We start from the raw sequence: 14898 nt of genomic DNA, 5'->3' as shown, positions 1-14898 counted from the left end.
AACGTAGGGCGCGAGGTTACGCAAAATGCGAAACGGAGGCGCCTGGTAAGCGCGATCAAATATTATAAACTTTACACGACTACGCATACTAATGATAATTATAGCAATAATAATAATAATATTAATAATAATAATAATAATAATATTAATAATAGTAATAGTAATAAATGATAGTAATAAGATATCGACCGATCGATGTTACAAAAACGTGCGTGCTATTACAGCGTTTTGGACCGCGGGTGAAAAGCCGATTCGGCGGTAAGAAAATAAAACTAAAATAAAAAAATAATAAAAGAAAAAAAAAAGAAAAAAAAAGAAAGAAAGAAAATTACGTATCATAATATTCATGAATAAATTCGTATAACGAGAAAGAAAAAAAAAAAAAGAAAAAAAAAACAATATTAATAATAATCACGTAACTCGTTTCAAACACGTTTTATTCCCCGTTGTAAAAGGCTCGCTCGCCGTTTATACCCGACGGTGATGAGATAAAAAAAAAAAAAAAAAAAAAAAAATGATCCTCGTTATATATTTTATATCTTCAAATGTTCAAAATCAGTTATCGGATTGCTGATTCTGTTGAATACCGGTAGTCTGGACTCGGCATTCGGCGACAAGGGCGATGGCGTCCTTGGCGCTGGATCCTCGACGATCGGACTCGGTCCCTGTGGGCTCGGGCTGTGTCTCGTCAGGATGGTGAAGTCCTGGCCGAAGCTGAACGGCGTCGGAGCGTCGTCGTTGAAGAAACTTGCCATCGAATTGGTCGGCGATTGGCTAAGACTGGACGACGGCGATACCGAATCGGCCGTGCTTCCCAGGGAGAAAGTCGGGCTCAGGTTCAGCGGTTTCGGCCGCGTTCCGATCACCGATGCCTGGTGATGGTGGTGCTGATGCTGGTGCTGGTGGTTCGGCACCCTCTGGCACGCCGGTGAACCGATGCTCATTGAACTCGACCTCATTATCGACGAGTTGTACGCGCCCAGCGACGTGGATCTTATAAGTTGCTGCTGTTGTTGCTGCTGTTGCTGCTGCTGTTGCTGCTGCTGTTGTTGCTGCTGCTGCTGCTGCTGCTGTTGCTGCTGTTGCTGATGGTGGTTGGCGGCGATTTGTTCGAGGATCGTCGCCGAGTTCAGACTCGCGTTACTGCTACCGATTATGGGACTGAGGCCCATTATGTTCGGCTGCGCCTGACCCAGCTGGGCGCTGACTTTTTGGTTGTGGATGCGTGCCTCCTCGAAATTGTGTATGAAGTGACACCTGGGACCGTAGGGACAGAAACCTATGGTGTGGAAGGTCCGGCATAGTTCCGTCTTGTACTTCGGATGACGGGCGAGGTTTCTAAGCTCCGAATAACCGTGGGCGAACTGACATTTGTCACCGTACTTACAGGCACCGCTTTCCTCAAACGGTCTGCACAACTCAGTCTTGTAACGCGACGTTGGTTCGCTGACGCTTCGGTCCAACTTGCGGTGCTGTTCTATCAGCGTTACCAACGACGCGTAGCTACGTCTCAACGGCGTGTGAGCCGACACTGGCTCCTTGGATTTCGCTGGCGTGGCGTTCTGGAATCAAACGGAATAAGGGGAACGTCAAAATGGTTCGTCGATGTTTCTTTTTTTTTTTTTTTTCTTTATTATTAACGTCATTATTATATATTATTGTTATCCAGACACACCTTCGATCAACCCCCCCACCCCCCTCCCCAATGATCGATTTTACTGAAATCTGTTTATAATTTTACGTTAACGAAGAACTTTTATTATACTCTTCGTTTTATATTTATTTACATGATAATTGTTACAATAATCTGATGTGCCTGATATGTTTTTTTATTAATGCACGGTTTGTCAGAGAAGCAAGAGTCGCAAGTATCGAGTCATAGGTTTAGAATCGCTTTATTTTGGTAAAAGAGTAAAGAATTGCTGAATTTGTGACGGAAAAACGAGGTTTGTTAATACCGCGGGAGAGTAGTTTTGCAGAAAAAAAACCGCGGCACTTCTTTACGGCACTTGAAAAAATTGTTTTGGAAAAGAAAAGTCAATATTTGAAGTTGTAATTTTGCATTTTGTAAATATCTAGATAAATACGCAATACATGAAAAAATCACAAGATACTTTTTTCACTGTTAATTGAATTTTATAAAAAAGATCTTCTCAGCCTTTTTTTCATATATGTTATATTTTGAGAGATTTTTGGGAATTTTTTATTATTATGTGTTAATTTTATTATGTGTTCGTACAGAAAGTCGCATAACGGAATATATATACGTAACAAATTGCGGCGTTTCAATTCATCAAATGTGTAAAAAAATATATATCAGGCCGAGGTTTGCAGCGTTATCGTAATAACGCATTTTTCCTTGGACTTGAAATTTAGTAAACTGTAAACAAGCTCAGATTTTGTAAGTACAATTTCCAACATTTTGATCAGTTGACGTTACCAACTTTAGCCTCGTATATAAATATGTATAGTTGCAAATTAAAACGTACGTATGCAGCTGTGTAAAAATGTTATTTTTCTCCGGCCTAGGCGTAATGAAAAAATTGCAATCACAGCCGGAAATCGACATTAGAAAATGTTGGTAACATTCATTTGCAATTTTTAAGAGTCGTTCATGAAATACAATAAAAACATCATGCAAATGCGGTATTAAAAGGAAAAAGAAAGACCTCGAAGGACCGTCCGAAGCCATAACAACTTTTCTTCCATGATTTATAATATGCTACCGATAATGAAGCTTCTAAGGCGTTGAATTTCAATCCGGACTGAAACACTAAGCTTTCCGGGAGAAGAGCTATAAAGAGGAATAGTGGGAGACCCGCTTAGGATCATAAACCATTTTTATGGTTTTGGGACCTACCAATTTTTTGGACCCACCCATATACATAAGTATATATCGTATCCTTTTGCTCGACTCGGTCACGGGTATTATATAGCATCCCGTATAATGGTGGACCCATTGTTTCAAAGCTTTGTCTCGAAAGGTAGGAACGAAGAAGGATAGATTTCACGAAGGGCCCGGCAAGAAGCAGCCATAGGTTCACCACGAGCAGAGCTTCTCCATCTTGAGACGAATTTTTCACGCTTATCCGACCTTACGCAATTGCCTGTTACGTGTTGAGTTTCGCAATAAAAAAAAAAAAAAAAAAATAAAAAAAAATAAAAAAAACCGTGTGCAAAGATAATTGTTTTTTGGTTTCTTTTCTTATACGTTGGTTTCTCATTCTTATACGCGTGCGCTTGTTTTCTTTTTGTTATTTTGTCAGTAGTTTGTAACTGTAATATCTAAACCTTTCTACTTTCAAATACAATATTTCGAATTTTATCTCGACTTGTTTTTCTTTTTTTTTTTTTTTTCTCCCCCACCGCAGAATGTCGCGAAAGAAAAGAGATTGCGTAAAATTATATTACTCCTCGGCATTGTCGCCAACGGAAATCGAGACAACGACGACGTCGGATTGCGGAGTAGGAGAGAAAACAAACACAAATAGATGTTACGTGAAGACGAAGGCGATAACTTGTTATCGGCGTTATCACCGTTGTTTTCATATTTCAAAGAAGTTAAATATTTTATGCTACTACCACCGCTACTGCTGCTATAATATAATACATATAAATTTAAAAATAAAACTACGAAAGAGAGAGAGAGAGAGAGAGAAAGAGAGAGAAACACAGGGGGAGGGGGAATACCGCGATAAAATGTGACCATAAATATATTTATATATATATATATATATATATATATATATATATATATATATCTTTGTTGCGTAAACGATGGCACGCTGCGTAATATGTGTATATATTAAATAAGTATCAACAATAGTAGATGTAAATAAATATCAAGTGTAATGACTGTACGATCGTGGTTATAATCTTGGTTTTCTCCTTATCGCAACGACTGTGGTATTTACTGTCATCGACAGACGGTGCGTGTTTCTTCATTTTCCTCCAGCCTTGTCTTTTCTTTCTCCCTTTCTTTCAATTTATTTCTCTTCACTTTAAAAAATACAATGCATTACGTTATTTGTTGTTTAAAAATATCCACATACACGCTGCAGAAATTTGATACGTATTTGATCACGCTTAATTGCAATTCTCGTAATATACAACGTACATATATATATATATATATTTATATACATATACAGACATTCGTTTTTATATATGCAGATAATTATATTATATTTATACGTATAATATGAATTTGTTTGCGTGCGCGAAATCAAAGACCATGATCGACCTTCACCACCGCCTCATCCGTATTATGATAATCGTACATGTTTTTCGACACTACATCCGGTAGCGAGGGATCAGCATCGTAGAAGAAGAGAAAATCTGAATCGCTTTCACGATTTCGATTTGAAATTTTCATTACCTACAGTGGCACACGAAATATTTTCAAACTCCAGCTTTCGCTCGTGTGTACGACGTACGTTATATGCATCATATACACAGTTTTGCCGAAAATTTCAAAATAGAAAGTGTACCGCTAATAATAACGCACGCAATTGCACATCTCTACGCAAATAAAGTCACATCATAATGAAATAGTACAAAATTTCGTTAATATCTTCCACCGGAATTATAATTTTGCATGTTCCGGAAATATGGAATGTAAATGGAAAAAAAAAAAATCAAACGTATAGAATTCAACAAGATACACATTTATACGTTGTGTGAGTAATAGTGAAACGGCTTGAACAAAATATTCCGTTGCTGCATACTTGAATGTTTTATTCTACAACTTATATTCCACATACAATGTTAAACATGACAATACGGTTGCCACCGGATCTCTGCAACATTATCATTGACTAAGAATTTTTAACCACGCATACGCATACATACGTACACAACAAAATATACATAAACGCGTAAACATCCTTCAGCCCGCGAATGCCTGACTTTTCTCACGTGACCTTATAAATAAACTAAATAAGCAGCTTAAAACGTCGAGTGGGGAAAAAAAAAAAAAAAAAAAGAAGGAAAAAACCATGTAAACATATATCTCGGTATTAAAAGATTACCCGCGCAACGACAGCGACGCGGCGGAAGGCATAATGAAAAAATTACCACACCGACTGTACTTCGGAACGAGGCTAACGGAAGGGCTGTTTATAATTGATACATACCACATATATTACGTGACACGCGTGCGCGTAAAAATATTCACACAGTTTTCGGCGGCAATAACATTTTAATAATAGAAGAATAAAAAAATAAAAACAAAAAAAGGCTACAAGTGTCTGCAATCGAAAGAAGAGAGGAAGAAACGGTTCGTTCTTTGAATAGTTATTATTATTATTATTTTTGTTTCAAACATGGCAGGTACAGCATTCTGTAATTTAGCTCTTCGTTTATTGCAAGTCTTGAATTTGACAAATAAAAAATTTGCGAAATTTATTATAAAAAAGGATATTAAACATGGGTTTAACGTGTGTGTGTGTTTTTTTTCTTTAGCTTAGAGGAATCTGCCAATGGATGTGGAAATATTTCGTAGGTACGGACGAATGTAAATTGCGAGGTGAGTGGAGGTACGTTCGTTTATGCTTGGCGACTCGTCGCAGTCACGAAATAACGTCTCGTCCGAGTCTCGTGTCTCTGTGTGCGATAGCGTATTACATAAAATACAGGATTTTTCGGAACCGGTCTTAGAAACGCCGCCTATTACGAAATACACTAATAACATTCAACCGCTGAGCCGATGTTGCTGGTGCTGCTTTTCAACCGGCTTCTTTTATACAATCTCGGAATAATTCGAAACGTTATACAGTAACGTGTATGCGATATATAACACCTGTTATACAATTATACTGTATACATGTTGACGTGACGCGTTAATTTAGCCGGCAACCAAGATAAAAAAAAAAAAAAATTGACTCTCACGTGTATACCTTGGTAAATAAAATAATATTAGGGAATGAAAAAATTGAGAGAATTAAATTACCTCGATAATTGTTTTTACGACTCGGGTCTATTTATTATACACAGGAATATTCATACGTATTCCTGCCGCGAATAACAATTCATTTGTTATCTAGTTATCCGGTAAACAATGCCGATGAAAGTTCTTAAATCTTACAACATACGACGACTGATTAATTAATCGGAGAGGAAGGGGTTTAAAATATCTCCGTACGTAGGTACAATCAAAGTTGTTATCTGTGTAGATATCGATCAAAGTCGTTGACCCAAAGAGAATTGTAACAGGGAGAAGAAATTAATTTTGCTAAATAACAGAGAAATTCATACATATATATGTAATTGTGTAATAGAGACAAAATATTATAATTGTGTACCAATTCTTTATCAACAATAATTCTCCTTTACTATTGTTTGAATATTATAGAATGATTATATATGGATATATAATCGTAGGTGGTGAATTTATTCGGTAATAATATAACAGTTTCAACAATAACAAAGTTTACAATAGTACACGAGAGTAATAATTTTTCTTCCGACGTGCTGTATGGTTTTTGTAATTGGGTGAAAATAATAAGAACAAAAGAAAAGAGCACGTTTAGACAAATTACGTAAAACGGGATAACGAATCAATTTTGTTGTTTTTATCCACATTTTCACCACCCTGACAAAATTCACGTATCACTCGTAACCCATAATGCGAACGAGGCACGGTTGTGCTTAAAAGTTGGATAATTTCCGGAAATTACTACCGCAAAACCATTCGTACAACACGACACGTAGTATCCGGTTGGTCAAACTGTCGGGCTACTCAGAGTTTACTGAGAATGTGTAGAATTACAGTGAACTTGAGAAGTTGTGTTGAAAAGACCGCGTGATCTGCGGAATTCCTGTTTATTACCACTCTCGTAATTCTGATTGTTGAAACGTTAGACATAATAATTATAACAGCCACCGCAGCTTATATTGTTAGCTGGTATTGCGAATTGTGAGAATTCCAAAGCGGAATTTTTTTTCTGTTTAATTTACGTATACATTTGTCGTATTTATTAAATTAACTTTTAATAAATAGTTACAAATCGACGGAAATAAGGTTAAACAAATATATACAGGTATTTCGGTTATCGTAATAATTTCAATAATTTGAATTCTCGTTTGAAACTTGACGTAATTTTCTGGCGACTTTTTGATGCAAACGCGCGTGAAATTTTCGCACGCATATTTTTCGCCTAAAGAACCGCGCACTTGCTTGCGAAACAGAGAAAAAAGGAAAGAGAAAAAGAATTGCTGACATTGCCATTCCGATGACAGGATAATGAAGTAATAAAACGGACGTACGTGAATGAGCCAGAAAAAAAGAGGTACGAAGAAAATACGAATTATTGGAAGAAAAAAAAAATAGAGAAAAAAAAACAATTCAATTACTTCGGGATATATTTATGTACGTACATAATTTATCTACAAAGGTGTGGCGCTACTTCGGTAAAATCACTATACGTGATCATTATTGTTATTATCATCGTCGACATTGTTGTCAAGCGATCGTAATTAGAACGGTTATTGTTACAACAAAGTTCATGGGGGAAAAAAAAAAAAAAAAATCCATCTCTCAAACGCTGTTGCAACTGTTTTATTTTCATTCTACTCAACCGGTTGCGGATATTCCATGCACGCCGTACACTGTATGTACATACATAGTGGTATCTGAAAAAACAAATTCTGTTGCCAAATGGAGCAAAACAAAAGGAAAGAATGAACGGAAGACCAAAAAAAAAAAAAAACTTGATGAAACGTGAATAAAAATAAAAAAAAAAGGAAAAAAAATTGTATATTTACATTACTCAATTTGTTTTGTCCCAGTGTAAAACACGAATCTTGTTTTCCCCCTATCGATACATATCATCGTGACAACAACAAGATTTCCCTTTGTCTAGAATTTATTACTATATATATATCTTCACAGCTTGCAGTTGTCAGTCTCATATACATATAGCAGCACAGAATCGTTACACGAATGTGATTCAGGGCTTTCAATGCGCAATAATCTCGTCCGTTTCGCGACTTCCCTGAATCGTGAGTAGCGAGCAACGCCAACCAACCACATGTTGCGTTCAATGCGAGGCTGCAAAAATAATACCTACTCCTTTATACACGCGTCACATATATACCGTACATATGCGTACGCAACGATCTCGAGGTTTACTCTCGATTCAAGTACGGTTGTTGGCTAGTTGGAAATAAAGAATGAGACGAAAAAGGAATGAAATAATAAAACAACAAAACAAAACAGAGAAGAAAGAAATAAAACTCTATTTATTACACTTTTGTAACGTACGGATGTATGCATATATACATGAATATATAATTGCAAGTGTACGCAAGTCGCAACTAGCCGTGGCCTACAGAGTCGAAAGAACTTCCGCCCGCAATTCTACAGCTGTTTGTTATACGTATAAGTACATTGGTTTTGTACTTTATTATTTATACAATTGTTTGCCCGATCGCGTGGCCACTGTTTAACTTGTTTTTTTTTTTGTGTGTTTTTTCTTCCCTCCTACCGTAAATTTGCCAGTCAAGTCGTCGCGGTATGTGAACGATTATCTTTACTATACAAAATTATGAATTAGAGAAGTTGCCGTCTTCCGTTCCGAAAAGTTTCCGATTACCAGCAAATTTTTACACCGTAATAACAGTAGACTTATTCGAACAGATGTTCGATGTTCCAAGTTTTTGCTGCTAAACGTGACTTTCCGCGTTTCTTTCTCTAAGTCGTTCAGAAATTATCAGCAGTTTATTTATAAGAACAAAGTATGTTTAACGAATCAATTACCGCCGATAGAACGTCATAGCAGTATTACTACGATTTTCCCTATATTCTGTAATCGCTAGTCTTATCTCTACGGTAAATTTGTACAGCGTAAACGAATGTGCGACAGAATTTGTTTTGTGAAACTGTGAAAACGAAATCCAGAACAGCTAATAAAAAGTTTTTAATGTAAATTTTCGAAAATGATTCTAGACTAGCGATTCTTATTTATAAACACATCGTGGACGAAGGTCCTTCTCATTGTCAGTTTCACGATGGGAAAATGTATAAAATGAACAAGATTAGAAATTAACCTAACGAAACGTGAGGGGAAAAATCATTATCGTACAATTTCCGAATAACTTTCAAGGAGTCAACTTCTGGAAATATACGAGCATGTTGAGTTCCTCACAGTTTACACTTAAATTTCAGTTAATTAATCCTAAACACGCGAAGTAACTCGATTTTTTTTTTTTTTTCAACACTCGTTACGACTAGGCTTAATCAACATCAAGCATGAATTGAGTATTTGAATGAAATTTTTTCCAATCGAAAAAATAAAAAATACGTCCAAAATATTTTTTGTTTCCAATCTACAAGAATGTGAAATAAAAAAATTTCATTCAAATACTCAATTCCATTCAACGATCCGACCGCATGAAAACGATTCGCTTGTAAAAATCCCTGGCGATTTCTAGCTTCTCGGTGTTTTTCCACCGATATTCTCCGTTTCAATCGTTTCCAGTTTTCGACGAACAACGAGAAACGGGACCGGATGTAAGTACATACATACATACATCGTAATAAAGAGTAAGAAAAGGGGAGCAAGGTGCACGGAAACCCTCCTTATTATTTTCCGGTCGGTCAGCAAGCAGCCCCTTCGCATCGTCGGGTTTCTTTTCTCCCGAAGAATATGGGAAAAGTTTTTACCTGACGCGACGGAACGCGAATAGAAGGAGGACACAAAGGAACGCGTTTACGCGTTGCGTGTTTGCCTGTGTGCGTGTTTGTCGAGACGACGAGAGAGTAACAGGTCCGTTCGACACGTGCGCGGGTCGAAACCACGCCGGGAAAATAAGTAAATAGGAATGTTAGTTACTCAACGCGGGCTTGAAACGAATTCCGAAGCTGTCTGCGGAGACGAGCGACGACGCGAAGTGAGCCGGAGAAGCGAATCACGTTTGAAGTTGGTAAGGTTTCGATTCGTGACGATTCGTTCCGAGGTAAAACCGTTATTCCGCGATTTTGGAACTTTTTGAAATTCGGTAGGCCGTAACGAAGCGAAACGTTTTAAAGATAATAAAATAATGATTTTTTTCTCAGCCCTTCGTTACCGCGTAAAAGCGAGAGTTCTGGAGCCTGTATGTCCGATTGTTGTTCGTCGCAATCGGCTCATTGTTACGATTATCGTTGTTGATACTAGCAGACTAAATATAACATCGTAACGAGCTACGCGATTATATTATTACGACGCGTACCCCCGAGGATGAGTAAAACTGACGGAATTTTCTCGGTCTTTCTAGAGGCTTCCGATGTACACGTTATACGCGCACACACGTATACGGTATATATTTACATCCCGCTCAGGGATAATCGCTCGGTTTATCGTCCCGACGATGACACGAGAGGGAAGAAAAGGAGCCAGCGACTACGTCGGTTTATTTTTCTACCTCAAGAAGAAGAAGAAGAAGAAGAAAGCGAAGAAGAACAAGGAGTAAGAAAAAACGAGAAGAAAGGATGCTACGACCGCGCGTCGCGAGGAGAAGATGAGAATGCTCGTGTGTATGATTCGGGAATAAACATCGGCCCCCTTGGATAAAAACGACCGGCAGCAGCAGGATACGAAACACAAAGTGTATTCTCCTTTTGCCTTATCGCGTACAGAGAGAAGACCGTAAATTGGCCGGTTACCCAATCAGATATTCGCCCATTTTTTTGCACATTTTTCCTCTTTAGCTTCGGTTGTAAATGCGGGTGAAAATCGGAATAGAAAAGCAGCGATCGCGATCGCTGGAATGAAAATACACACACACGGTAGCTATTAATAATCGACCGGATATCGCGCGATGGTTTGTCGAAACGTGATTCTGCCGCGTTGGTCGCGTCGAGAGAGTTTTCCAATTTTATTACGGAGTTTTAAGTAATTACAGCGCGTCGGCGATGCCCGGAAATAGCCACACCGCATCGCTTAGCGTAGGTCGGTTATTCCCGCATAGGGTATATTTACAACGTAAGTCGGGCAAATTAGGTTCAACCGCCAAAAATACAATAACTGTGTACATATATGTAGAGATATATATGTATGTATAATATTCGAGAAACGAGCGTTCGAGCTTCGCGATAAGCTTCGGGAGTTCACGGCCGGATCGTTCAGAGCTCATTGTCAATTGTCGGCCACGAAACACGAGGCTGAAGCTAGATCAGGCAGACAAACGTTCCAAGAACGTTGGTTCGAACAAGGTATTGAAATACCTTCAAACCCTCCCCAATGCTTTCACAGCAATTGTATGAGGAACAGGCCCAAACTGCATTTTTGTGCATTTCCCAAAAGTTTCGACACGCTGGCTGTCCGCCGCTACCTTCAGTTTCATCCGCAAGACGCGCGTCTGTACCCGAATACCGCGAACCAACGGTCAATCATCGCGGATCGCAGTTTTCTCGATAGATAACTTGCGTCGTGTAGAAAATCCGTCCGCTCGGCGTTTTCGATAAAATGAGTCGGGGCTTCGGATGAGCGAAACGTTACGGATGATGCACGCAGCCGAGCGGTGAAACCTCCTTCGGAGAGGTGAAACCAAAGAGAGTGCGCGGCGTTGTTCGTGTATAAGGCAGTAGTCAGTCACTCGCTCCGAGGAGAGAGTTGTTCCTCGGTTAGTTGGTTGTTTCAGTCTTGTTTCAATTTACCCGCGCTCTCGCTCTCGCTCTACGGACTATTTTTCTTACCGCGCCCCGTGCGACGCTCTTTTGTTTTTATCCTCGCTGTCAGGGATACGATATTATTGCAGTTTCCTATTTTGCGTAAATAACACCCGATTTCTTTCTTTCTTTCTTCCTTTCTTTCTTTCTTTCTTTCTTTCTTTCTTTCTTTCGACCGTTGTTTCTCGTATTTTATAATATGCATAAACGCTCACCTTGAACAGCAACTCGCTGCACTCGAACATCGAGTTATTACTCATCACGGCTGTGGACATATTGGTGGGAGTTTTTTTTCGGCTGCTTCAATATATATTCTCCTCTTCTGGGGTTCTTCGGTTATTACTTATGATGCGGCGTCGATTTTATTGTACGTTTAAAAATATGAAAACCGAACTCAACAAATAAAATATACCTATATTAAACGTATATATTTTATATGAATATGATAACTTTTTATTAAAGACGAAATAAATGGTAAAAAGTTGACAACCGTACGTTTGTTTAAACTCAGTACACAAAAACTGCCACTTTAATATATGTTGGTATTTTCTTCTTATTTTCTTTCTCTCTCTCTCTCTCTTCCTCTCTCTCTCTGTAAGTTACATTTAAACACACCGGTTTAACCTCGATTCTCCACAAAATAATATATCCCGACGACGTTATTTTAACTTCTTGTATTATTGTTTAAAATTCTCTCTTTTATCTTCTTATTTCTCTTCTTTACGCGCTTATTCTCGCCGTGTAGTTTTATTACGAGAATACACGTGCATACGACGAAAACTATGTGAAATATATCATCCGATGAGATCGTGAATCGATAAAAACAACAACAACAACAACCCGTTTCAATACTCGAAACTTCTAGTGTTCTCACTGAGCGTGTGTTTATCTCTGTATAAGCGTGTGTGCGTGTAGGTTCGTCCGCGTATGTATCTATACATAAATATATATATATATATTTTCCTCCTCCAAAAAAAAAAAAAAACAACACCAACAACACCAACTTGGCACTTTTTTGGTTCTGATTTTATAAACTCGGCCGGTTATCGAGGGTGACTGGTTCTCGAGATCCGTCTCACGAAGCTACCGACAGCTTACTGAACTCCATTCGGAGCCGGCGGGAGAAGCTAGTGTCGAGAAAGGCGGCGACTCGGATCCCCCACCCCACCCCCCACCCCCCTCGCTGCCCCCTCTCCGCCTGCAATCGTCACCGTTCCACAGCCGCGCTCGTTTGTTTCCCCCGCTCGAAGCTCGGTCGATTGGTGGGGGGAAGAGTCGCGGCTACTCCGAACTTCCTTTATTTTTCTCCGTGACAAATTCGCCCGATTCCGATTTTCCCCGAATTTTTTTTTCTTGTTCTCCACCATACTGCAAAAATTCTCACATTTATCGTTAACATGGTCGGCAGTAATTTTGATGACGACAATTGAGGACGAGCGATGAACTAATCCAGGCGGTATGTATGTTTGAAATTGGAATTTTTCGCGGTTTTACAGGGTCTGAAGTTGGAATATTTCGAATGAACGTTGCATCGAAATTGCAACACATGCGATAATGAAAAAGAGCGAAAGGTGGAGTTGGTCTAATATTAGTGGTCATTCTAATCATTGAGACTTTTGAAAATTGAGATATCTAACGATTCATATTTCGTTATTTTATTTTTAGCCGTTCGAAATATTGACCCTTCCAAGTTTTGACCCCCCCCCCCCATTTTTTTTACCCCTATATTCACTATTTTCTAACCTGGGCTTTGTCCGTGTCTCTGATAGTCTAAATTCAGAGTTCCGACCAGATTCAGCGGTATCTTCCACCACCATCTTGAATTCGTGAGGGAATTTGTTATTCTTAAATAATTTGCAGAGTTACAAGTTTTTTTTTTTTATTGAAACTCGTACCAACTAAACTTGTAGGGAACTTGATTGTCTACAACATTGGTCATAACAAATTTTTTCTCTACGATCGATATTATCCGACTTACAGCGTAAATTCAAGATGGCAGCCGATATTACAGCAGAATCTGGTCGAAATTTTGGATTTCGACTCAAAATAACCCCCCCCCCCTCAGTGATTACAAGAAGAAAATAGTGCTATCGGAAAAATTAAAAATGCAGATGTTCTGTTTTGTACACAGCGATTGGGTTTTCTTGTTTTTACGTGTTCTTGAATGTGTCAGAATCAATCTAAGCGTCTGCAAATACTTATCGCGTAACGTCGGCAGCATTGGATGTCGAAAATTGAACGAGAGATGAACAACGGCTTCTCGAGCTTTACCTCAAGTTTGTCTCATTTACTTCACCGTCTTACCGAGAGAAGCAGAGAGTGAGCGAGATAGAAAAGGATTAAGACGGATATTACCGTAGAAAAAAACGGTACCTTCGCGGAAAATATGACGGAGCGGAAATTTTCGGCCAGTCTATCGCGCGATTCGCGTAATACGCAGAAAGAGGCTCGTCGTCGATTGATTGTAATTACTTGTGTTCACAACAGCGAGAGAAGGGGAGCTGCCGTGCAGCGGTTCGTTGTATAAGCTGCAATAGCTGGCTGCACGGAGAAAAAGCTCTACTGCTGCCACGCCGCGTTGCAATGCCGGTTTATACGCACCACCAGACGACACGACTTCGGCTAGCTCCCGTAGGTGTGTAACACCTTCGTCCAATGTAAGCGCACAATGTAGGCAGTAGGTGTGTAGGTGTGGGTAGGTACCGGGATATGAATGAACCAGCCGCCGGCCGCTATTCATGCCCCAGACCAGAGGTTCTAAACACCGTCTGTAACTATGCGGCACGTGTAATTGTTAGAATTTTTGTACGCGTCTACGCACTAGCCTGACGTGTGCGAGAAAAACCACCGAAGACACGGTCGCCTGAATTTGCTGGACATTGCCGAGGTTTTAGTCGATTATCGATCGTCTTCATTGCGCGCCGCGAAAATTGTTCCACTTTTTTTAACTTCCTTTCGAGGCGAATGACTCACCGACTAATCTCGGTAGTTTATATTCTGGTATTCCGAAGAATAGCGACTGTCTCTCAATTATATTGCGAAGAATTGTAGATTTTGGGCCAACCGATATCCTCGATTGTTACTTAAAAGTAAATTCGCCAATTTCTTACCCCGCCATTTTGTTTACACATTTATCCAGTTTATCCTCGTTCCGAATTTTATCACGCAATAATACGATTGTTAACAGTATCGATTCTTTATATTCCGTAGGAATTTTTGTACCTTATCATTTCAATTTTACACTTTTT

The 14898-nt window shown here is 39.0% G+C and overlaps 1 protein-coding gene across 1 annotated transcript; it reads right to left on the bottom strand.

The window, feature by feature from the left end:
- Positions 1 to 366: 366 nt before the first annotated feature.
- Positions 367 to 12754, bottom strand: LOC124185238 (protein TIS11-like). Its single transcript, XM_046575792.1, has 2 exons — positions 11866 to 12754; positions 367 to 1562 (listed from the first exon to the last, which is right to left on the bottom strand). Exons 1-2 carry the CDS (start codon positions 11923 to 11925, stop codon positions 534 to 536), a joined length of 1089 nt encoding a protein of 362 aa, XP_046431748.1. The 5' UTR covers positions 11926 to 12754; the 3' UTR covers positions 367 to 533.
- Positions 12755 to 14898: the final 2144 nt, after the last annotated feature.

Source organism: Neodiprion fabricii, chromosome 6 (genome assembly GCF_021155785.1).
Source record: "Neodiprion fabricii isolate iyNeoFabr1 chromosome 6, iyNeoFabr1.1, whole genome shotgun sequence".
Classification (NCBI taxonomy): domain Eukaryota; kingdom Metazoa; phylum Arthropoda; class Insecta; order Hymenoptera; family Diprionidae; genus Neodiprion; species Neodiprion fabricii.
This window is presented reverse-complemented; position numbering and strand designations above follow the sequence as displayed.